Source organism: Scyliorhinus torazame, chromosome 5, assembly GCF_047496885.1.
Source record: "Scyliorhinus torazame isolate Kashiwa2021f chromosome 5, sScyTor2.1, whole genome shotgun sequence".
NCBI lineage: Eukaryota > Metazoa > Chordata > Chondrichthyes > Carcharhiniformes > Scyliorhinidae > Scyliorhinus > Scyliorhinus torazame.
In genome coordinates this window covers 13,861,716-13,886,350 of record NC_092711.1, presented here as the reverse complement: position 1 = coordinate 13,886,350, position 24,635 = coordinate 13,861,716, and the positions used below count along the sequence as shown (strand labels likewise).

General features: G+C 46.8%; 1 gene segment (V, D, J or C); it reads left to right on the top strand.

The window, feature by feature from the left end:
• On the top strand, window positions 1–23,664 carry LOC140418184 (T-cell receptor alpha chain constant-like). The segment is given in 5 exon segments: window positions 1–367; window positions 17,539–17,844; window positions 19,941–20,006; window positions 21,098–21,208; window positions 22,543–23,664. Coding segments are annotated over 4 exon segments (558 nt in total).
• The last annotated feature ends 971 nt before the right edge of the window (window positions 23,665–24,635 follow it).

Here is a 24,635-nt window from a genome sequence, read left to right as displayed (position 1 = left end):
CAATCTGCCTTACCCCCTGTACAATAACCTCCCAGCCCCGCAGGACCGTACACACCTCTCTCCATACCTCAGTGCTCTTCCCCAAGGTTACCCCACATTTACCCCGGACCCCCTTAACCCTCACATTCCGTCCATTTCATCTGGATATTCGCTCCAAGTGTCCACAAGCTGGGACAGGCGCATCATGAAGACGCGTTCCAGTTTATTCCCCTGCCTGACCCATCCAGAAAGAAGGGGTACCCAGCACAGAGGGAGAGAGGCAAAGGAGACGCCAATGGATCTTGTTATGGGATGAAACCGTGTGTGGGATATGGAACTACTGACAAGCTCATCTTTGGCAACGGAACCACGGTCATTGTGGAACCCTGTAAGTATCCACTCCTGTAATATGATCCCTCAAGATGTTATTTCAGCCCATGACTTGATTTAGACATAAAGCCGCATTGATATTGTAATTATTTCAGTTGTCTGGGCTGGGTGAGTAGCTAGCAGCGGGACTCGGGGTTAGACATGACCGGAATAGATGAGAGCGTTGCGATTTTCAACTCAAAATGATTTTAATCATTCCCTGGGGTTAAACATGAAAAAACAAGTGTGGAGCAGCGGGAGATGTTTCACTGACCCGGGAGTGCAGCACAATTATTAAACAGCACTGTAGATAGTTAGAATAGGTTCACCAACCATTGCCACTTCGATTATTTCATTTGAACTACAATCCAGCCTGTTCTGAAACACTTCCCTGAAGTCATTACACTTGTCATAGAACACAGAACAGACAGTGCAGAAGGAGGCCATTCGAATCTGCACCGACCCACTTAAGCCCTCACTCCCACCCTATCCCCGTCAACCCAATAACCCCTCCTAACCTTTTTGGTCACTAAGGGCAATTTATCATGTCCAATCCACCTAACCTGCACGTCTTTGGACTGTGGGAGGAAACCGGAGCACCCGGAGGAAACCCACACACACACGGGGAGAACGTGCAGACTCCGCACAGATAGTGACCCAGCGGGGAATCGAACCCGGGACCCTGGCGCTGTGAAGCCACAGTGCGATCCACTTGTGCTACCGTGTTGCCCGACAAATAGAACATAGAACATAGAACAATACAGCGCAGTACAGGCCCTTCGGCCCACGATGTTGCACCGAAACAAAAGCCATCTAACCTACACTATGCCATTATCATCCATATGTTTATCCAATAAACTTTTAAATGCCCTCAATGTTGGCGAGTTCACTACTGTAGCAGGTAGGGCATTCCACGGCCTCACTACTCTTTGCGTAAAGAACCTACCTCTGACCTCTGTCCTATATCTATTACCCCTCAGTTTAAAGTTATGTCCCCTCGTGCCAGCCATATCCATCCGCGGGAGAAGGCTCTCACTGTCCACCCTATCCAACCCCCTGATCATCCGAGCAGGCTGGTCCTATCCCTATATTCTCAGGAGTTTCCCTCCTTTACCGATTTGGAAACATACAATTAGCCCTTTTATGTCTGTCACCAGTACAGGGCAGAACAAAACCTTCACAAAAGTTTAAAGAATGTTTCTGGTGCACAAAATGTGGGGATGCTATGTTCCAGGAAGAAGCCATTTGTCCATGGTCGCCTGGCCGAATCTTTGAACGACCAATCCAATCAGTCCTTGCTTCTATCGCCCAACAATTGTTTTCCCTTCAATGAGTCATCGAATCCCTCTTTGCACCAACCGTTCAGCCTTTGCATCAACATGTCAACATCTTACAGGTACAGTTTGCAACTTTTGTACCACATCATGGATCATGCACCGTTTGATGGCTTCTGTTAATCGATATTCGAGCAGGAAATGTCATCCAAGTGCATGATCAATAAAGGGTTCGGAAAGTGCTATCTGCAATTCATATCGCATTCTAATTATTAAGGAGATAATAAATATGAACAGGAGTGGGCAGGTCTCAAAGATATGGTTCATCACCTAGCTAAACCACTTTACCTTTCCCAACATCCTTAATCCTGACAGCATCACCCCCCTCACCCGCTATATCTATCTTTTGAATGTGCTACACAAATATCCTCCAAGATCAATGCAGAAATCTCTCCTCAATCCAATATGGCCGACCTTGCACTCATTGCCTGGACCAACATTTATTATCCACCCCCAACTGCTCTTAAACTGACTGCTTTATTCGGTACATTCAGAGGGTATTCTTTTGGAGTCACATGGCATTAGTAAACCAGACGGGCTGTTACAACAATTGACAATGGTTTCGAGCTCTTCATGAGATGTTTATTGCTACACTTGTATTCAAATCAAATTTCACCATTTGCAGTGGTGGGGTTTGAACCCGGATTCCCAGAACATTGCCCTGGTCACGGGCTAGTGATCCTGTCACAATGCAACTGCACCACCGCCTCCCCTACACGAATGTGCTACTTCGCGGTTCAGTGAGATTCATGATGTGTGTGCGTGCAGTAAGATGTGAAAGAACATTGCCTGAAATGAGAAGTAATGTTTATGTTGCTTATTTCAATTGAATCCAAATTCAAACAGCCTGCTGGCATCAAAAAGTGCTGTTGAATTACTTATAGAGAGGGGTTGAGTGCGGATGGTGGGGTGGAAGGGTTGAGATTTCCAGTGGGTCCAACTCTAATGGAATCCCAAAGCTGTATTTTTGTAACACTTTGAGAATTTCGTTGGAAAGCAAACCAGGAATCCTCCCACCCACTGCCCTTGGATGTGTGCATTTAGAACTCTCAACCATTTACGCATTTGACATGTAGATGTATCATGGTTCAAGGCATTACTTATAGACCATTATACTTCGGTGGTGGAACCAAATTGACCATCGCGCCAAGTGAGTATAATCTATTAGTATCAATTTGAGAAGATGCATTGACGACACAGAAATGTGTGACCTCATTGTAAAAGTGGGAGAGCAATTGTTAACTGCCAGTAACAAAAGCCAACTTAAGGAAACATACTGTGTGGAAACAAATGTCTTCTTGCCAGTCATAGATTATCATAGAATTTACAGTGCAGAAGGAGGCCATTTGGCCCATCGAGTCTGCACCGGCTCTTGGAAAGAGCGCCCTACCCAAGGTCAACACCTCCACCCTATCCCCATAACCCAGTAACCCCACCCAACACTAAGGGCAATTTTGGACACTAAGGGCAATTTATCATGGCCAATCCACCTAACCTGCACATCTTTGGACTGTGGGAGGAAACCGGAGCACCCGGAGGAAACCCACGCACACACGGGGAGGATGTGCAGACTCCGCACAGACAGTGACCCAAGCCGGAATCGAACCTGGGACCCTGGAGCTGTGAAGCAATTGTGCTATCCACAATGCTACCGTGCTGCCCAGTCATACATTAAGCGTCCCTCAAACGTCTAAAACCCTAGGACGTACGAAGAGTTACCAGGTAACTATTGGCACCAGAGCTCAAATGAAAACTGACTGGTTTTTTTAAAAAGATAGAAAGTTTCCCAATGCAGGACTGATACTGGCAGGCAGGATCGAAGAGATTGGCTTGACGAGGCCTGTAATCACCAGAGTTCACAAGAATGAGAGGGGATCTAATTGAAAGGGATACAACTGCAACAGGGCTGGGAATATTAGATGCAGGGAGGCTGTTTTTCCCTGGTTGGGGAATCTGGAACTAGAGGGTCATGGTGTCAGGGAACGGGTCGGTCATTTAGGGCTGGGCTAAGGTGCAAATTCTTCACAGAGGATGGTGAAACTGAGTAATTCTCCACCATGAAGGCTGTGGTGGCCAAACCACTCAATATATTTCAGATGGAATCAGATAGATTTCTCGACTCTAAAGGCATGGAGGGGTATGGTGAGAACGTGTAAGGGTGGACTTGAGTTCAAGGATCAGCCAGTGTCATATTGAATGGTGTAGCATGCTGGAAGGGAGAAAGGCCTACTCCAGCTCTTATTGTATCGCTTTGTCACAGGAGATCAGTTTGGAAAGAGGGCATTTTAATTCCGCACCACACTTTCCCGTATTCCTAACAACCACCGCCCGATCCACTCACATGCAATTTGCAGGAGAAATAAGCCCAAGTTAATGAGTCCCATAACTATCATTGGTGCCAACATTGTAAACCATTTTGCACCTTGCTTAGTTCCTCTATGCCTGTGTTATAACATGGAGATCAGTTGGTATTGTGGGGGTGTAAAATGTGTAATAGTTATCACTTCTATAGAATTCAGAACGGTTCTCTGTCTGGTGACGAGTTTCTGCACCAACGTTTAGCACTGTGGTCTATACTGAAAAGCTTACCTTCGGCAAAGGAACACAACTTACAGTGGAACCAAGTAAGTATAAACTGTTACTGTCATTGATTTAATGTGCACGTGGGTTATTAAGTCAAAGCGTTCTGTTAAATATAGAATTCCTTAGAATCCCATAGCGTAAAGTAAACAGTGCAGTCAATTGTGTTCGTTCTAGTAGTCGGTGAGTGATGTGTCCCCTCAACGGGATCTCTCTGTCAAAATGTCACTGTACAGCAACTTTTGATAATGCCATCTCCCTGTCTTTTACTGGTACCCCTGCACGCAGTCTCCATTCAAACAATCATCTAAAACCTTCTTGAATGCCTCGAGTGAACCTAACTTTCACCACGCTTCCAGGCCGTGCATTCCAGACCCGGAAACACTGGATGTGCGAAAAAAGTTTTATTTTCTCACGTCACATTTGCTTCTCTTGCCAACACTTTAAATCTGTTCTCTCTCGTTCTTGGCCCTTCTCGGCGTGGCAACAGTTTCTCCCTATCTACTCTCTCCAACCTCCTCGTGTGCTTGATCCTCTCTATCAGCAGAACTGAAGCAGTTAAATGTAAATGTAATGACAAATGTAAAGACGTCGACTAACCTTCCCCATCCCCAACATTCTACCTCTTTAATGTGTAAACGAGTGTCTGCTATCAGCTGTCTTATGAGAATTGGAAAAGTGAGTTGGTACCTAGTAAGAAAAAATAAATATGCTTTAACCCATTAACGGCGTTTTGTGGTCTATAATATCCAAACGCAAACTGCAAAAGAATGGGTTTTGTGTGAATTAAAACCTGGTATAAAATATATTTCTTTGAGTGGTGGAACCTGTGCAGTCATGTTTCAGAACTGGCTCATATTACTGTGGGGGCAGGGTATGCAAGTAAACTAATCTTTGGAGGCGGAACTCAATTGACTGTCGAACCAAGTGAGTAACATTTAGGAGAACCGCTCACCATTTTATAAATGTGAAATGAAATGAAAATCCCTTATTGTCACAAGCAGGCTTCAAATGAAGTTACTGTGAAAAGCCCCTAGTCGCCACATTCCGGCGCCTGTCCGGGGAGGCTGGTATGGGAATTGAACCGTGCTGCTGGCCTGCCTTGGGCTGCTTTAAAAGCCAGCGATTTAGCCCTGTGCTAAACCAGCCCCTGTACTTGCCTTGTGGTGCATGCTCGATCTTGGAGGGCGAGCAATGTACACATTTTAGAATCTACTGAGCTCCCGTGACGTTCTGAGAATGGGCCATCTTGCTTCATGGTCAATTGCTCACTTGTTTGTAAACTGATGCTGGTGTATATCACATGGTAATGTAGGGAAGGATTTAGCCCTGTGCTAAACATTGATAATGCGGCCAAACAGGTTAAGCGTGTCAACTTACAGAATCCTCCCAAACGCACGCCAGTTTGCAGATGGGAGCGGCTCCTGGAACAGAAGCAGTTCCATTGTTGCCTGGAAGTAACCTAATCTGGTTTTAGAAAACTCTTCGAGCCCCCTTGCTATGGTTGGGCTTATTCTTGTAGCACCTGTTATCGCTGTGTTAAATACATATCAGAAGCTTATCTTTGGCAGTGGAACAACACTCACCGTGGAACCCAGTAAGTCTTTGAATGCCTTCAATTTGTACTTCCTATTGCGAAGAACAGTAGCAATGCAATTTCCTGATATAGGTGCAAAACATTTCACAATCTAAAACAGCAGCACTGACAAATTAGTGAAAGAGATCCTGCCCATGTGCAGCCAGTCAATACTCTGAAGGAGGCCAGTCGACCCGTTGTTATTAGGATAGGTAAGACAGTTACTTTTAACTTCAGGTGAACCATGTTTGCTCGTCTTTGGAATTGGTTTGCTGTGATCGTTGTCTAGAGGATTGCTCCCGACCCCGATCAGTGAATGTTAGAGCTTATCCGCCGTCTAACAAGTAGAGATCTGCATGAGCTGCTCCAATGGAAGGTTGTTGACTGGGTAGTTGTTGCAGTCCAGGGCATTATGACTATACCAGCACGCTTCCCAAGGGCAGAAGCACATCGGTGTCGATTGTACCAAATAATTAGGACTGAGACTTCTGCCCCCTCCTATTTCATGTTGTTTTCTTGTTGATGCTATGGAATGGGCGGGGGGGGGGGGGAGCGGGGGCGGGGGGGGGGGGGGCAAGGCAGTGGGTGCAATACAAGTGGAGGCTTTCCTCCAAGACAGTAAGCTTCAAGAAGCTGGTTAACGAGCTCTGCCCAAGCCTTGCCAAGAGGTGAGATGACCTCGCCCGCATCCTCAGACTGCGACTCTTGTATTGGAAGCACCCACCATCGGGAACATCCTTCCTGCATCCACCCTGTCCAATCCTGTAAGGATTTGAGAGGTTTTTATGAGATCCCCCCCTCATTCTTCTGAACAGTGAATACAATCCAAACTGATTCTAGCTCGCCTCGTACGTCAGTCCCGCCATCCCAGGAATCAGTCTGGTAAACCTTCGCTGCTCTCCCTCTCGAGCAAGAACATTTTTCCTCAGATAAGGAGACCGAAACTGCTCACAATACTCCAGGTGTGGCCTCACCAAGGCCCTGTACAATTGCAGCAAGGTATCCCTGCTCCTGTACTCGAATCCCCTCGCTATGAATGCCGACATTGCATTTACCTGGAGGCATGTGAATCCGGGCAGGCACCAACATGGCCAACTATCAAAGTGCCCCCTTGAATGTGGTTTCAGCAAGAAATGCAGACCAAGGCAGCCGCACCCACATCTCGAAAATGAATAAAAAATACTTATATCCAACTCGGCTTCCAATGCTTAGAGAGGTTGGAGTCAGGAGAATTCTGGGCATCAATAATGTGACAGGGACCGGGCAGGAGGGTGGCGCAGTGGTTAGCAATGCTGCCTCATGGCACGGAGGACCCAGGTTCAACCCCGGCACCGGGTCACTGTCCCTGTGGAGTTTGCACATTCTCCCCGTGTCTGCGTGGGTCTCGCCCCCACAACCCAAAGATGTGCAGGGCTGGTAAATTGGCCACACTAAATTTCCCTTTACTTCGAAAAAAGAATTGGGTACTCTAAATTAAGGAAAAAACAACGTGGCAGGGACTGGAGGGTAGAATTATATTATTATGATGAAGATATGAAACTCCCTTTTGGAAAGTTTCATAGAATTTACAGTGCAGAAGGAGGCCATTTGGCCCATTGAGTCTGCACCAGCTCTTGCAAAGAACAGCCGACCCAAGCCCATACCTCCACCCTATTCCCATAACCCCTCCCAACAACTAAGGGCAATTTTGGACACTAAGGGGCAATTTAGCATGGCCAATCCACCTGACCTGCACATCTTTGGACTGTGGGAGGAAACCGGAGCACCCGGAGGAAACCCACGCACACACGGGGAGAATGTGCAGACTCCGCACAGACAGTGACCCAAGCCGGAATCGAACCTGGGACTCTGGAGCTGTGAAGCATTTGTGCTAACCACTGTGCTACCGTAATCTGGAGTAGCAGTCGAGTCAGCTAAACATAGAGCATATTTCAAACTCAACGTCTGTTTCCCTCTTGTAAATCAATCAGAAATATGATATAAGAACCGAGGCTGATGGAAACACCCCTCAGCTGCAAGGAAAGAAAGCAGAGTTAACAAATGAAATACTATCCGTTTAATTGTATGTCTGTTCTTTTTTTCTCGGGGATTCAACTTCTCTGGCAAGCTCAGACTCAGCTGCCCATTCCCGAATTCCAGGCGTGGGAAGCCATTGCAGAGTTCAGTTTGGACTCAATCCGATTACTCTGGCTCTGGGGTCACGTTTAGTCCAGACAAGGTAGCAATGGCAGATTTCCAAAGGGCATTAGTGAAGCAAATAGGTTTTCACAACAATCCCCGATTGCTGCTCATTCAACACTATCGGGACCACCTTTCAATCCCACCTTTGTAGAGATGTGCAGGTGAGGTGGATTGGCCGTGATAAATTGCCCTTCGTGTCCAAAATTGCCCTTAGTGTTGGGTGGGGTTACTGGGTTATGGGGATAGGGTGGAGATGTTGGCCTTAAGTAGGGTGCTCTTTCCAAGAGCCGGTGCAGACTCGATGGGCCGAATGGCCTCCTTCGGCACTGTAAATTCTATGATAATCTATGATTTATTGAATGCATGTCGAGAAACCCATTCCCACAGGGCATGAGCAGCGTTCTCTGCTCTCTGCATTCCCAATCCGGTTGCATTACCACCCTGCAGCCGTCTCCCAGCGAAAAGCAAAGGTAATGAATTTGAATGGAAAATGGATTTAACCTGTCCAGGCTGTGAAAGCAAATAGAATGCAAAGTATACTCCAGAAGGAGAGGAAATATGTATTACAGTTCATGAGGTTGGCTGCGATTTTGTGACAGCTGGTAGCACTGTGTGTCAAGCTGATCTTTGGCAGTGGGACCCAACTAACTGTGGAACCAAGTAAGTATTTTCATGTTTTCAATGTGGTTGTGTTCAGAACAAAACATACGAAAACGTTCTGTTCACATACAGCTGCAAAATAATAATAATAATAGCTTATTGTCACAAGTAGGCTTCAATGAAATTACTGTGAAAAGCCCCTAGTCGCCACATTCTTGCGCTTGTTCGGGGAGGCTGGTACGGGAATTGAACCTACGCTACTGCCTTGTTCTGCATTACAAGCCACCTACTGAGCCCACTGTGCTAAAATATATTTGTAGTAGGGGAGAGGGGGACAGAAAACCACTGGAAGCCTTGGCTTAGACAGTCTTCTTCAAGTTCATTGACGCTTAGACCGTCCCAAGAGACCACTCAGCCCATCTTCCCTGTGTTGGAGCAGCTGAGGCAGAAACTGCGAACTTCGGGCGGGGGGGGGGGAATGATTTACGCCTTGTGGTCTATAGTGGGCTCACAATACAAGGCCGTATCGGAATTAGTGCTCTCTTCCATCACACTATGCCATCACTATGAGGTGAAATCTGAGTCAACTATCGCAGTAGGAGATTTATGTCTGGGGAATTGTGCTTTTATGATCCTTTTCAAGTTAGGTTTGGCGCCAGTGGGAAACTCAAATCGGGAAGGGACACCTATAAAAATCTGCTCACCCCTCAAATAGTCTTGCAATGGCCGATGGTTGAAACTCGCACTAGTAATGCAAAGATCCACATAACTTGGTTTCAAATTCCACCATGAAATTAAAAGTTTACCATGAAACGGTTGTCGTAAACACCAGTCTGGTTTATTAATTTTGTTTCCACCCTAACCCTGTGTGGCCTACATGTATGACCAGAGGACACCATCTCAGATTAAAGGGATGATCCTTTAAAACAGAGATGAGGAGGAATTGTTTCAGCCAGTGCATAGTGTAGCTCCTAAAGCTCCTTCCTCGAATGAAGAACTTGTCGTATGAGGAACGTATGAGGACTCTGGGTCTGTACTCGTTGGAGTTTAGAAGGATGAGGGGGATCTTATTGAAACTTACAGGATACTGCGAGGCCTGGATAGAGTGGACGCGGAGAGGATGTTTCCACTTGTAGGAAAAACTAGAAGCAGAGGACACCATCTCAGACTAAAGGGACGATCCTTTAAAACAGAGATGAGGAGGAATTTCTTCAGCCAGAGGGCGGTGAATCTGTGGAACTCTTTGCCGCAGAAGGCTGTGGAGGCCAAATCACTGAGTGTCTCTAAGACAGAGATTGATAGGTTCTTGATCAATAAGGGGATCAGGGGTTATGGGAAGAAGGCAGGAGAATGGGGATGAGAAAATATCAGCCATAATTGAATGGCGGAGCAGACTCGATGGGCCGAGCGGCCTAATTCTGCCCCTATGTCTGATGGTCTTATATGACTCCGGACTCACAGGCGTACAATGGAAGATTGTTTCATGGTCATCAAAAGACATTTAATTGCAGAATTTCATTGAATTCAATCTTCACCAGCTGCCTTGGTGGGATTACACTCAGGTAATGAAGGCATTAAATCTACAGGATCAGCTGTCGTAGGATAGATGGGGGAGGACTGGTGGAGTGAGCCCGGTTCAAATTCCACTGTGGGAAATGATACAATTTCAATTCAACAATATGCTGAAATGAAAAGTCGAATGATGTCAATTCTCGGACAAACCCAGCGAGTCCCTCAATGTCCCTTTCGGGGAGGAAATCCGCCGGCCACATCTGGCCTGGCCTACATGTGACTCCAGACCCACGGCAAGGTGGGTCTGGAATGGGTATCGGCTATAAATGCCCAGCTAGAGTGGCCCACATCCTGGAGATGAATTATATGCATATATATATATATCCATTGTAACAAAGATAAGGAATTTTAACAGAGGATATGAAAATTGAAAATCCCTTATTGTCACAAGCAGGCTTCAAATGAAGTTCCTGTGGAAAGACCCTAGTCGCCACATTCCGGCGCCTGTTCGGGGACGCCGGTATGGGAATTGAACCGTGCTGCTGGCCTGCCTTGGTCTGCATGCAAAGCCAGCGAATTAGCCCTGTGCTAAACCAGCCCCGACATACCGTTACCTGTGCAGTCAAATAGAATGTCAAAATATGCTCCAAAAAGGGAGGCAGTTTGTGATACGCTTCATGTGGTGGAAGTAATTTTGTAACAGCTGGTAGCACTGTGTAGACTGGAGAACCCTCAAGCTTACCTTCGGCGGTGGAACAAAGCTAACTGTGGGACCCAGTAAGTGTCTTAATGGATTCAATTTGGATCTGATTAGAACAAAAGATACGAAAAGTCCTTGTTCCAATATCCCTGCAAAATATATTTGTTCAGAGCATAGATAACTATAGCTTCCTTGTTGTATTCATATTTCGGAGGCGAACATCGCTGGCTAGAGTCATAGCATTTTACAGCAAGAAACGGGACGCTTGGGGCCCATCAGGTCTGGCCCGGCCACCAATGTATTCAAATTCTATTTTCCCAGCACTTGGCCTGTGACCTTGTGTTCTGACATTTCAAGTGTTCATCTAAATGTTGTGAGAATTCCTGCCTCGACCACCCTTTCTGGCAGTGCGTTGAAGATTCCCAGCACCCTCTGGGTAGAAGAGCTTTCCCTCAAACTCCCCCCTCTAAATGTACTGTCCGTGACCTAAAATCTACAGCCCCTGCTTTGTGACCCGTCAACTAAAGGGAAACATTACTTCCTATCAACCCTATCCATATGCTTCCTAATTTTGTTAACCTCCAGCCGTTCCACCCCCTCAGAATTCTCTGTGCTAAGGGGGTTAACCCGAGTCGAACCAGCCTCTGTCCATAGCTATTTACCATCGTTATTTGCCTTTGTGAAGATGATAGTGAGTGGCCTCTTGAATCCTTTGAAATCATGTGCTCTAAGGACCATTCCAAACTGCCTGCAAATATTTCCACTGTTCATACATGGCCATTGGCTCCTTGGGGTTAGAAGTTCTGCACATCATAAAGTCTTTGACCACAAAAGGTGGTCACTGGGCCCAAAGATCCTAGTTATGGGATCCACTCGTTATGAGATGCAGGTGAATTATTCACGGATTTTGGAGTTGAAATGAAAACAGGCACCTCAAGGTCTTAGCTTAGTGTGAACTGAATACATTGAGATGCTCAAGATTTAGTGAGTGTGCTTTGCAATGGATTAAATGGCGTCTGCATCTCCACTCCAATGGGAGGTTTATGTCTGTGTCAGTTGCACTGTGCTATATCGAGACCCGCTGAAGTTTGGCGGCGGCACTCGAGTGACAGTTGTACCGGGTGAGTGCAATCTGAGGTTTTCTTCATTCCGTTTCATGTAGCTTTTCTTTGTTTTGTTCTATGTGCCTGGAGCCTAGCAAGTGGGCGGAGAGCCAAAGTATTGAGTGAAAGAAAATGAAGGCATTAAATGTGTAGGATCAGCTTTAATAAGATAGATGGGAGAGGATTTGCACACTGGGTTAGTGTTGTAGAGACCTCGGTTCAAATCCGACAGCGGAAATAATGAAGTTTCAATTCATCAATCATCTGAAATTAAAAGTCGATTCACGTCAATTGTAAAAACCCAGCTGTTCCTTTAATGTCCCTTTAGGGGAGGAAATCTGCTGGTCTTATCTGGTGGTGGAAGCAGGGACGATAGTGACGTTTAAGGGGCACCTTGACAAAAACATGAATAGGATGGGAATAGAGGGATACGGACCCAGGAAGTGTAGAAGATTGTAGTTTAGACGGGCAGCACGGTCGCCACGGGCTTGGAGGGCCGAAGGGCCTGTTCCTGTGCTGGACTTTTCTTTATTCTTTGTTTTTTGTTCTTGTTTGTCTAATTGCCAGGTAGGGATGGCAGATTTCCTTCTAGAAAGGGCACTAGTGCAACAAATAGGTCTTGACACCAATCCATGATTGCTGCTCGGTGACCAGTTTGAGAGCAGCTTTCAATCCCACATTTATTCACGGACTGGAAGTCCCACCAGGAGGAACAGAGAGATCTTGGGGTTCATGTCCACAGATCTCTGAAGGTTGCCACTCAAGTGGAGAGAGCCGTGAAGAAGGCCTATAGTGTGTTAGCGTTTATTAACAGGGGGCTTGAGGTTAAGAGCCGTGAGGTTATGCTGCAACTGTACAAGACCTTGGTTCGATCACATTTGGAGTATTGTGTGCAGTTCTGGTCACCTCACTATAGGAAGGATGTGGAAGCATTGGAAAGGGAGATTTACCAGGATGCTGCCTGGTTTGCAGGATGGGTCTTATGAGGAAAGGTTGAGGGAGCTAGGGCTTTTCTCTTTGGAGCGGAGGAGGATGAGAGGCGACTTAATAGAGGTTTATAAGATGAGGGGGATAGATAGAGTGGATGTTCAGAGACTATTTCCTCGGGTGGATGTAGCTGTTATAAGGGGACATAACTATAAGATTCAGGGTGGGAGATATAGGAGGGATGTCCGAGGTAGGTTCTTTACTCAGAGAGTAGTTAGGGTGTGGAAAGGACTGCCCACCTCCCCCTCCTGACGTCTCCAAAACTGAGACACCACTCCAAAAGGCCAATGACCTATCAAAAATTCCCTCTGGGCCACAATATACAGAGAAAATAGGAGCAGGAGATGGCCCTTCTAACCTGCTCCGCCATCCATTATGGTCATTGCTGATCATCCAACTCAATAGCCGATAGAAACATCTGGCAGGGAGGAAGGGAAGGCGATCAATTACAGACTCTTTGTCCAATTCTCGTGCGTTTCAAATAGAGCGAGGCAAATGGAATTGAATTTAATGGGGGGGGGCGGGGGTTATATTTCTTTCTGGAGATAACATGCCCTGTCCATTGAAGCAAGTTGAATGTCACATTATACTCAAAGCTCAAACTAGGGAAACACACAGAAATAAACTATTTCTGCTCCTGTGGTTGGGCCTGTTTCTGACACAGAATGTACAGATGTGCTACTGCAGCAACTTGGAAACTCCGCTTTGGCAGCGGCACCAAGGTCACTGTGCAACCCAGTAAGTCATCGAAAGTCGTCAGTTAGGATCTGGTTGGAGCATAAGTGACTGAGGCGTCCTGGCTTTGTTCTTCCGTGGGATGTGGCTACAGCTGGCTAGGCCAGGATGTGTTGGTCATCCCTAGTTGCCCTTGAGAAAGGAGTAGTGAGCCCCTTTCTTGAACCCGCTGAAGTCCATGTGCTCCAGCTGCTATTCCAAGCTGTGTGTAAAACACGTCCATTGTTCAGAGATGGCCAATGAAAACATGTCCATTGTTCAGAGATGGCCAATGAAAACATGTCCATTGTTCAGAGATGGCCAATGAAAACATGTCCATTGTTCAGAGATGGCCAATGGCGGTTTGGGGTTAGAAGTTCTGCAGGTGCATAAAGTTTTACCCTGTATTAAGTGGCGTCGGCATATTCAGTCCAATGGGAGGTTTATGCCTGTGCTCTTAGCACTGTGCTAATTACTATGACCGTACTTTAAAGCTCACGTTTGGCAGAGGAAGCCACCTGACAGTTTTGCCAAGTGAGTACAATCTGAGGTTTCCTTCAGGCTCTGCCATGTCGATTTCTGCTTTCTCTCGACGGTGTCTTGACAAATTGCAAGTGAGCAGAGAGCTTATGAGAAATAATGGGGGAGGCTTTTCATTTGGAGGATGAGCTTTAAGTGGATAGAATCCAACTCTCAATGCATAAGTAGACACACTGTGTCTGGCAGGTGAAGCTTGGTGGTTCAGCAGTGGGACGGGCTCTGAAAGGCCGGATGATATGAAGACGTGAGACTCCCCTTTGGAAATCGGCCTCGATTAACTGTTGATTCAGCTCGACACAAACGTACCCTTCAGATTCACCACATTCACCTCTTTTAAATCTAACAGCCCTGTGTTGCACATCACTTCCCTGCACACCCTTTACTCATTCACAGACACACACAGGGTCATACACACACACACACACAGACAGACGCAAGCAAACAAACGCACACAGAAAACACACATGCAGGCACGTACGCGCAGACAGACACACACAGAAACACACGCGCACAAGTGCGTCAATATAAAACACACACACACAGACACACACACCTATGCAAAAGACCTATAACATGTCAAACGCACATATCGAAATCTTGTTGACATCAAATACTTCCCGAGCAGTTGGTTACTTCTATGTGCAAATGGAGAACTTTAATGGGGGATTTAACTTCCACCAGCCAGCTGTGATGGGATTTTAATCTTGTAGGGTTCATTTTAGCATTAACTAAATATATGCAGAGCTACCCCCGAATTAGGTTAAAATGGCATTTTAAAAAGAAATTTTGTGCGACCAATTCATTTTTTTTACAATTAAGGGGCAATTTAGCGTGGCCAATCCACCTCCCCTGCACATCTTTGGGTTGTGGGGGCGAAACCCACGCAAACACGGGGAGAATGTGCAAACTCCACGCGGACAATGGGATTTATAAGATCTGGGTAGCATTCTGTTGCCTGCGATACCAACAAGCTAATATTTGGCGTTGGGTCAAAACTCACTGTGGAACACTGTGAAACTTTTAAAGTTTTCAATTTGTACCTAGTGCTCACACAAAATACGATAATGTCCTGTCCTAAGACAAAAGCACACATGCAGGCATACACATGCACACACACAGACGCAAACCATGTATTTGTATGTATTTCTAGTAAGGGAGAGGGGTTTAAGTCGACCATTGTCAATCTTGCCTGGCAGGGAGCTCAACCGGTGGTCACCAGACTAATGTTAGAGATGCTGAGTTAATTTTAGGAGAAGGGATTGAGGAGAATGGGCTTCTAGTCAGTAAAGTTACGAGGAACGAGAGGTGATCCAATTTCAACCTGCACAATTCTTCGAGGGCGCAACAGGGAAGGTGTAGATTGGATGTTTCCCCGGGCTTGAGAGATTAGAACCAGTGGACACAGTCTCAGAATCAGGGGTAGACCATTGAAGACTTGAGATGAGGACGGGGTTCTTCACGCAGAGGGTGGTGAATCTTTGGAATACTGTACCCCAGCAGCCCGTGGCGTCTCAGTAATGGAGACATAAATCAATAGATTTCTGGAGTCCAATGATATCAAGGGATATGGGGAAGTGTGGAAAAGTGCCATTGAGGGGAATGATCAGGCATGGTCTAATTGAATGACGGAGCCGTTTAGATGGACTGTAAGCTCTACTCTTGCTCTTATGTTCACTGATCGCGGCTCAGGTGGTCGCGTAGTGCTATTGTCTGGTTCCAGCAATTCAGAGACCCAGGGTAACGCACTGGGGGCCAGGCTTCGAATCCCACGACAAAATTTGAATTCAACAAACGTCTAGAATGGAAAGTCTGAAAGAAACTTTAGCTATGAGGTTGAATAAACTCGGTTTGTTCTCACTGGAACGACCGTGAGGTGCGGCCTGATAGAGGTCGAGAAAACTATGAGGGGCATAGGCAGAGTGGATAGTCAGAGGCCTTTTCCCAGGGTAGAGGGGTCAATTACTAGGGGGCAGAGGTTTAAGATGCGAGGGGAAAGGTTTAGAGGAGATGTACGAGGCAAGTTTTTTTACACAGAGGGTAGTGGGTGCCTGGAACTCGCTGCTGGAGGAGGTGGTGGAAGCAGGGACGATAGGGACGTTTAAGGGGCATCTTGACAAATACATGAATAGGATGGGAATAGAGGGATACGGACCCAGGATGTGTAGAAGATTGTAGTTTAGTCGGGCAGCATGGTCGGCACGGGCTTGGAGGGCCGAAGGGCCTGTTCCTGTGCTGTACTTTTCTTTGTCCTTTGAAACGATTGCCGCGAAAACCCATTTGGCCCTTTTGGGAAGGTACTCTGCTGTCCCTGGCCTGGCCGACATGTAACTCTAAACTGCCGCACCCCTCCCACATGGCCTAGCAAGGATGTCCGTTTAAGAGCAATTGGGATGGGCAAAGAAATCGCACGCATCTCTTGGATGAATAAATACATCTATATTGTCCGAGGGTAGCAGGTATAGAGGGGCCAAACTGGGCTTAGACATACTTCACGTTGATAGAATGTTGGATTGTCCAAAAGCACCATCTTGTCTTGATTGGAGACAGATAAGTCAATGACTGTCACCTGCAGCTGAAAAGCTTCTACACCTCGCAGGATTCGTTTCAGCATTTACTAAATATATGCAGAGCTACCCCAGAATTAGTGACTGCTCCAGCAAACAAATATTGCAGAGAATTGGCTGAATAGCAGATTTCTACCCGAGTTCAATTCCCATACCGGCCTCCCCGAACAGGCACCGGAATGTGGCGACGAGGGGCTTTTCACAGTAACTTCATACTTGTGACAATAAATGATTATTATTATCAGATTGGGGGGGGGGGGGGTACAAGAAAGAAATGGTAAAAAGACAGTTGAAATGAAATGGGATGAACAGAAATGGGCCGAGGTGGGGCCGAGCTGATCACCTGAAGTTGTGGAATTCGGTGCTGAAATGAAACGAAATGAAAATCGCTCATCGTCACAAGTCGGCTTCAAATGAAGTCACTGCGAAAAGCCCCTAGTCGCCACATTCCGGCGCCTGTTCGGGGAGGCTGGTACGGGAATTGAACCCGCGCTGCTGGCCTGCCTTGGTCTGCTTTCAAAGCCAGCGGTTTAGCCCCGTGCGGAGGCTGGGGGCGCCGAACCGGACGTTTCACTGGAACATTGCAGCAGGCCGAGAACAGACATGTGGGCATGGGAGCAGGGTCTTGTGTTAAAATGGCAAGCAACGGGAAGGTCAGGGTGGATGTGCAGGGTAGGCGGATTGGCCACGCTAAATTGCCCCTTAATTGGGGGGAAAAATGCCGTGTGATGCCCTGCAGACTGGAGGATGTCACATTGTCAGATTCTGCTCACTTTCTTTTCAATTCTTGAATTTTCAGATAAAGCAGGCTCTAAAGGACCGAAGCTCAGCATCTTTTACCCACCGACTGCAAACATTGAGGGCAACACGGCTGCAGTGTGCTTGGCTTCAGACTTCTCCCCCAAGAATATCAACCTGTTAATGGGGACCGGGACCGACGTGGAGAAAAATGTGACAAGACCAACTACCCTATCGAACAATGGGGATTACAAGAACTCGGGCTTCTTGACTTTCCCCCAGACCGGGGAATCGGTGAACATCGCGTGCAAGGCGATACATGAGGAGAACGTTTACTCCGGAAATCTCACGTGGGTACCTAGAGTTGGTAAGTGACGATGTTTATGTTCAGAAGAAATTGCATGTCTCCGCCATTGATATTGACCAGAAATTGAACTCGTCACCTAATGGCCCCCAAAGCAGGTCAGAGGGTGGGGCGCCTGCAGCGAGTCTCTCACCTCCTGACTCCCCAAAGCCTGTCCGCAATCGACAAGGCACAAGTCAGGAGGGTGGTGAATATTCTCCCGAACCTGCACGGGTGAGTCCAGAACCGGGGGTCACAGTCTGAGGATTCAGGGTAAACCATTTTGGACAGAGATAAGGAGACATTTCTTCACACAAAGACTGTTGAGCCTGTGGAATTCATTACCACAGGAAGTCACTGATGCTAAAACATTGAATATATTCAAGAGGCAACTGGATATAGCACTTGGGGAGAAATTGATCAAAGGCTATGGGGAGAAAGCAGGATTAGGCTATTGAGTTGGACGATCAGCCATGATCGTGACGAATGGTGGTGCAGGCTCGAAGGGCCAAAAGGCCTCCTCCTATCTTCTATGTATCTGAGTGACTCTCTAACAAGAATGAACAAGCTTGACACCATCCAGGAGAAAGTAGCCCACTTGATTGGTAGCTCTTTCACAAATACTCAATCCCTCCATCACCAACAAACAATGGCAACCATGTGGACTGTCTACAAGATGTTATTCACGAAGGCCTCGCCTTCTCAACCTTGCCCCTCGTCCAAGGTGTGATGATGCTCAGGTTAAATTACCACCAGTCAGCTCTCCCCCTCAAAGGGGAAAACGGTCAATGGTCATCTGGGACTATAGCGACTTTACTTTTTACTATTACTAAAACGCCCACTGCATGAACTCAACAAGGCTCCTTCGGCAGCATTTCTCGAATGCACGAACAATACCATCCAGAAGGACATGGGATAAATACCTGGGAAGACCACCACTTGGAGGTTCCCCTACAAGCCACATACCATCCTGGCTTGGAACTATATCGGTCGTTCACTGTCGTTGGGGCAAGATCAGCTAGCTCCCTCCCCACAGCACTGTGGGTGAATCAGCACCACATGGTCTGCGTACATGTTGGCCTATCCAGTGACGCACACATCCCGTAAATGCATTAAGACCATAGACCATAAGACATAGGAGCAGAATTAGGCCACACGGCCCATCGAGTCTGCTCCGCCATTCAATCATGGCTGATATTTTCTCACCCCATTCTCCTGCCTTCTCCCCACAACCTCTGATCCCCTTACTAATCAAGAACCTATCGATCTCTGTCTTAAAGACACTCAGTGAATTGGCCTCCACAGCCTTCTGCGTCAAAGAGTTCCACAGATTCGCCACCCTCTGGCTGAAGAAATTCCTCCTCATCTCTGTTTTACAGGATCGTCCCTTTAGCCTGAGATGGTGTCCTCTGCTTCTAATTGTTCCTACAAGTGGAAACATCCTCTCCGCGTCCACTCTATCCAGGCCTCGCAGCATCTTGTACGTTTCAATAAGATCCCCTCTCATCCTTCTGAACTCCAATGAGTACAGACCCAGAGTCCTCAAACGTTCCTCATACGACCAGTTCTTCATTCCCGGGATCATTCTTGTGAACCTCCTCTGGACCCTTTCCAAGGCCAGCACGTCCTTCCTTAGATATGGGATATAGTAATAGTAAAAAAATAGATAAGGATTAGAATTCAGGGCAGCATCCAGGTCCTGCCCACCAATTTGTCGTCGAATTTAGGTGCGGCATAAATACTAACCCGACATTGAAAAGCCCCTTTCCTCTGGAGAAATGCCTTGGCGTCATTTAATAATAATAATAATCCTGCTGCCTCACGGCGCCGAGGTCCCAGGTTCGATCCCGGCCCCGGGTCACTGTCCGTGTGGAGTTTGCACATTCCCCCTGTGTTTGTTTGGGTCTCACCCCCACACCCCAAAGATGTGCAGAGTAGGTGGATTGGCCACGCTAAATTGCCCTGTAATTGGAAAAAAATAATTGGGTTCTCTAAATTTATATTAAAAAATAAAAATAATAATAAAATTATTATAAAACGTTATTCAAAGTAGTATTGATAACAGAAATAGCTGCAATAAAGTAACGTCTTCAATTAATAAGTCAAATATTTGTTTGCAGTTCCAGACAAACGCGATTGTCCGAGCCCCGATGATTATCTGACAGAATCAATGGACATGGAAACTGGTCAGTCCTTTATTCAAAACATTTCTAGATAAAATACTACCAAATAGACAGACCGATCAGTGGACATATGGCCAGGAATTCAGACCAACAGATAGAAAGGAAAACAGATGCTGGCATGGAGAGAGAGAGAGAACGAAAGAGAGAGGGGACTGGGGGGCTGGGAGAGAGACAGATAGATAGATAGAAACAAATAAAAGTACAGCACAGGAACAGGCCCTTCGGCCCTCCAAGCCTGCGCCGACCATGCTGCCCGTCTAAACTAAAATCTTCGACACTTCCGGGGTCCGTATCCCTCGATTCCCATCCTATTCATGTATTTGTCAAGATGCCCCTTAAATGTCACTATCGTCCCTGCTTCCACCACCTCCTCCGGCAGCGAGTTCCAGGCACCCACTACTCTTGAGTATAAAACATGCCTCGTACATCTCCTCTAAACCTTGCCCCTCGCAGCTTAAACCAATGCCCCCTAGTAATTGACTCCACTACCCTGGAGAAAAGACTCTGACTATCCACTCTGTCTATGCCCCTCATACTTTTGTAGACCTCGATCAGGTCGCCCCTCAACCTCCTTTGTTCCAGTGAGAACAAACCAAGTTTATTCAACCTCTCCTCTTAGCTAATGCTAATACCAGTCAACATCCTGGTAAATCTCTTCTGCACCCTCTCTAAAGCCTCCACATCCTTCTGGTAGTGTGGCGACCAGAATTGAACACTATACTCCAAGTGTGGCCTAACTAAGATTCTATACAGCTGCAACCAGACAGACAGACAGTCAGACAGACAGACAGACAGACAGACAGACAGACAGACAGACAGACAGACAGACAGACAGACAGACAGACAGACAGACAGACAGACGGATATAGATAGATAGATAAATGCAGAGATGTGTGGATGGATGGATGCAGAGGTGTATGGATCGATAAGGGAGAGGAGGGGTAAAGGGACGGAGAAACAGATATATGCTGAGGTAAAAGCCAAGTGGCTAAATAATTCAGAATGCTCAATTTTTGTGGTATAGAAATGTTTTTACATGCAATATGATGGATCCATTTAACCACGTCGATTACCTGTTCCTTTCATCGTTACAGATCGATCGAGGGTGAATTTCCTGTCTTTGACGGTGATAGGACTGAGAGTTTTGTTTTTCAAAAGCATTGCCTTCAATGTCATGATGACGGCCAGGGTGTGGCTATGTTAAGGTAAGGCCCGTCATCAAAGTGCGCTCCAGGACATGGAGATTGTGATGGAGAATGAGCATTGTCCGTTGCCCATGCTCTCGAGGAGCAGCGTCGATGGGCTGAATGGCCCACTCCTTCTCCTATTTCCCATGGTCTTCCTCTCTCTTCTAAACCAACCAGGTGTGGGATTCCATTGTATGCAACTTGACACCGTGCTCCCTCCATTATATCGGTGACTTAAGCACTCAGTTGCTTATCCTAACGCAATTCCGATCAGATGACTCAATAAGCAATTTGAAGATTGTGGCCTGACGCACGGTGCCCTGAACAATGTCTGCACTGTCTGCAGTTTCGACCCCCTTATTTAAAGAAAGCTCTATTATCCTTAGAGACCTGAGAGACTGGCTGTGCGGAATTTTCACTTTCTCCCCGCGTCTGTGTGGCTTTCCTCCGGGTGCTCATGTGTCCTCCCACAATCTGAAGATGTGCGGGTTAGGTGGGTTGGCCGTGTAAAATTGCCTCTTAGTGCCCAAAAGGTTCAATGTGGTTACTGGGGTACGGGGATAGGTCAGGAGAGTGGGCCTCGGTAGGGTGCCAGATCTGAGCGACCATGAATGAAGTGTTGGGCTATAGACCTCAATGAATGTCAGAGCATTCTCAGGGGAGGAATCTCCTACCCTGTTCCTGATCATAAGCCTATGTTTCATCTATAAAGAGAAGCTGGATAGACTGCGGTTGTTTGCCTCAGAGCAGTGGTGGGCTGAGGGAGGGGGGGGGGGGGCGTGATTGAAATGTACAGATATTGCGAGGGACAGATAGGTTAAATCGCCAGAGCATAGGCTGGAAAATGGGACTGGAACATAAGAACGTAAGAACATGAGAACTAGGAGCAGGAGTAGGCCACCTGGCCCCTCGAGCCTGCTCCACCATTCAATGAGATCATGGCTGATCTTTTGTGGACTCAGCTCCACTTTCCGGCCCGAACAACATAACCCTTAATCCCTTTATTCTTCAAAAAACTATCTATCTTTATCTTAAAAACATTTAATGAAGGAACCTCTACTGCTTCACTGGGCAAGGAATTCCATAGATTCACAACCCTTTGGGTGAAGAAGTTCCTCCTAAACTCAGTCCTAAATCTACTTCCCCTTATTTTGAGGCTATGCCCCCTAGTTCTGCTTTCACCCGCCAGTGGAAACAACCTGCCCGCATCTATCCTATCTATTCCCTTCATAATCTTATATGTTTCTACAGATGTGTACCTGATAGCCGTGCGGACGTGATGGGCCGAGTGGCCTCCTTCTGTACTGTACAACGTTATGACTCTAAAATGTCAACTTGTTCTTTGCACGCAGACTCTTCGAATTGCTCGAGTCGCTGCAACCAGGACGGATTCCACGATGGAATGGATTCAAGTGGGAAATATTTCGCTGGGAATTCGAAATGCTGAAAATTTGTGATCACAGATTCACCGTCAATTCGGTCAACCCCGCTTCTTTGAAATGGCGAATTCACTTTTCAAAATGCTCCTTTCAGTAACTTCATTCGATGGGGTTATTGATTTGAAACTCGCAGTTGCGTCTATATCCTACGGCATGTGTCATATAAACATTTACATTGCGTCTATGAGCTGAGAGCTAACAATTGCATTCTTACTGCTGGCATTAGATTCGAGGACACTTTTGCAAACGACAATTTAGATTCAAGGGCATATATAATTCCCTTTTCTATACGCCTTGCTCGGGATAGTAGAATCCTATTGCAGGGTAGATGACCATGCGTGTCTCTTCATCGGGGCATCCAGGCAGTGTCACCTACCCTGTTACTTTAGTTGTTTCCCCTGTTATATTAAGTATTGCTTTTGTATTCTGTAAGATTTAAGACCTTAAGGTGCATTCGCCTGGACAAGAAGCCAATTGGACTTGAATCAAACGCTCTTACTCAGGGGTATATCCGATTCACAGCCAGGAAAGTTGGTTGTCATCAGTCTCTGAGTTTAATGTTACCATTCGAAGTCGGGGGAAAGGGACAGTTTGAAGCAGGGCGGGAGTTTTGTTTTTAAATCCGGCCATTACTTCGCCTGAATCAATGGGAGCCGATCAATGTGCACATCAGGCTGCCAATGCAGCCACTGTAAGGTGGGAGCGAAGGGGTGTTTCTTGCTCCATGCTACCACCTAGATTACAGCTTTCCCTCCCTGTGTCCACCAGAAGGCCCGGAGACAATATGGTTGGTAGCGGCCACTGTGCAAAGCTGTAATTTTACACCTCACTTTACACATAAGACGAGCAGAATTTCTCAAACTACCCACCGTCAGCTCAGCTGAAAGCAGTTTATACTATACGCAGTATCTTCATGCTATTTTGATCATAATGTTAGATAAACTTTGGGCGTGAATTGTATGTGTCGATTTTTCACCTTGATTTTTTTCTCTCAAATGTATCGCTATTACTTCTGAATAAAGTTGGTATCTTGAATGAAGGGTGCCTTCAGTTTCTTTGTCTTAGAATTTACAGTGCAGAAGGAGGCCATTCGGCCCATCGAGTCTGCGCCGGCTCTTGGAAAGAGCACCCTACCCAAGGTCAACCCCTCCACCCTATCCCCATAACCCAGTAACCCCACCCAACACTAAGGACAATTTTGGACACTAAGGGTCAATTTAGGATGGCCAATCCACCTAACCTGCACATCTTCGGACTGTGGGAGGAAACCGGAGCACCGAGGAAATCCACGCACACACGGGGAGAACGTTCAAACTCCACACAGACAGTCACCACGTGCCTGCCGCCCTTGTCCTTCTCGCGATCGTGGGTTTAGAAGGTGCTTCCGAAGGAGCCTCGGTGAGTTCCTAGGTGAGTGCATCTTGTAGTAGGTAAGTAAAGTCACCACAGTCCCGGATGACCATAGGCTGCACCCTTTGAGGGGGGAGAGCTGACTGATGGTGACTTAACCTGAGGTTCACCACACTTCCGGCGAGGGGTAAGATTGAGAAGGTGGGGCCTTCATTAACAACCTCAGCCAGGATGGTATCTTGCAAATGGTACACACGGCTGCTACTGTGCGTCGGTGATGGAGAGGGTGAATGTTCGTGGAAGGGGGCGCAATCAAGCGGGCTGCTTTGTCCTGGATGGTGTTGAGCTTATTGAGTCTTGTTGGAGCTGCACTCATCCAGGCAAGTGGAGAGTATTCCATTACACCCCTGACTTGTGCCTTATAGATGGTAGAGAGACTTTAGGGACTGAATGGTGATTCTTACGGCAGTAAAGAGTTAGGCTTATTTCTGTGTGTCCAGAGCACAGACAGGCCAACGACCCCTTCCCTCGAGGATACCAGTCAACCAAATGACGCTGTTACGACAATCGTTCATCACTCAATTGGCAATACAGCGATTATGCTGTGATTTACGACTGGGCACAATTCCCCAGTTGTCGCGCCTTTGGAGAATCTG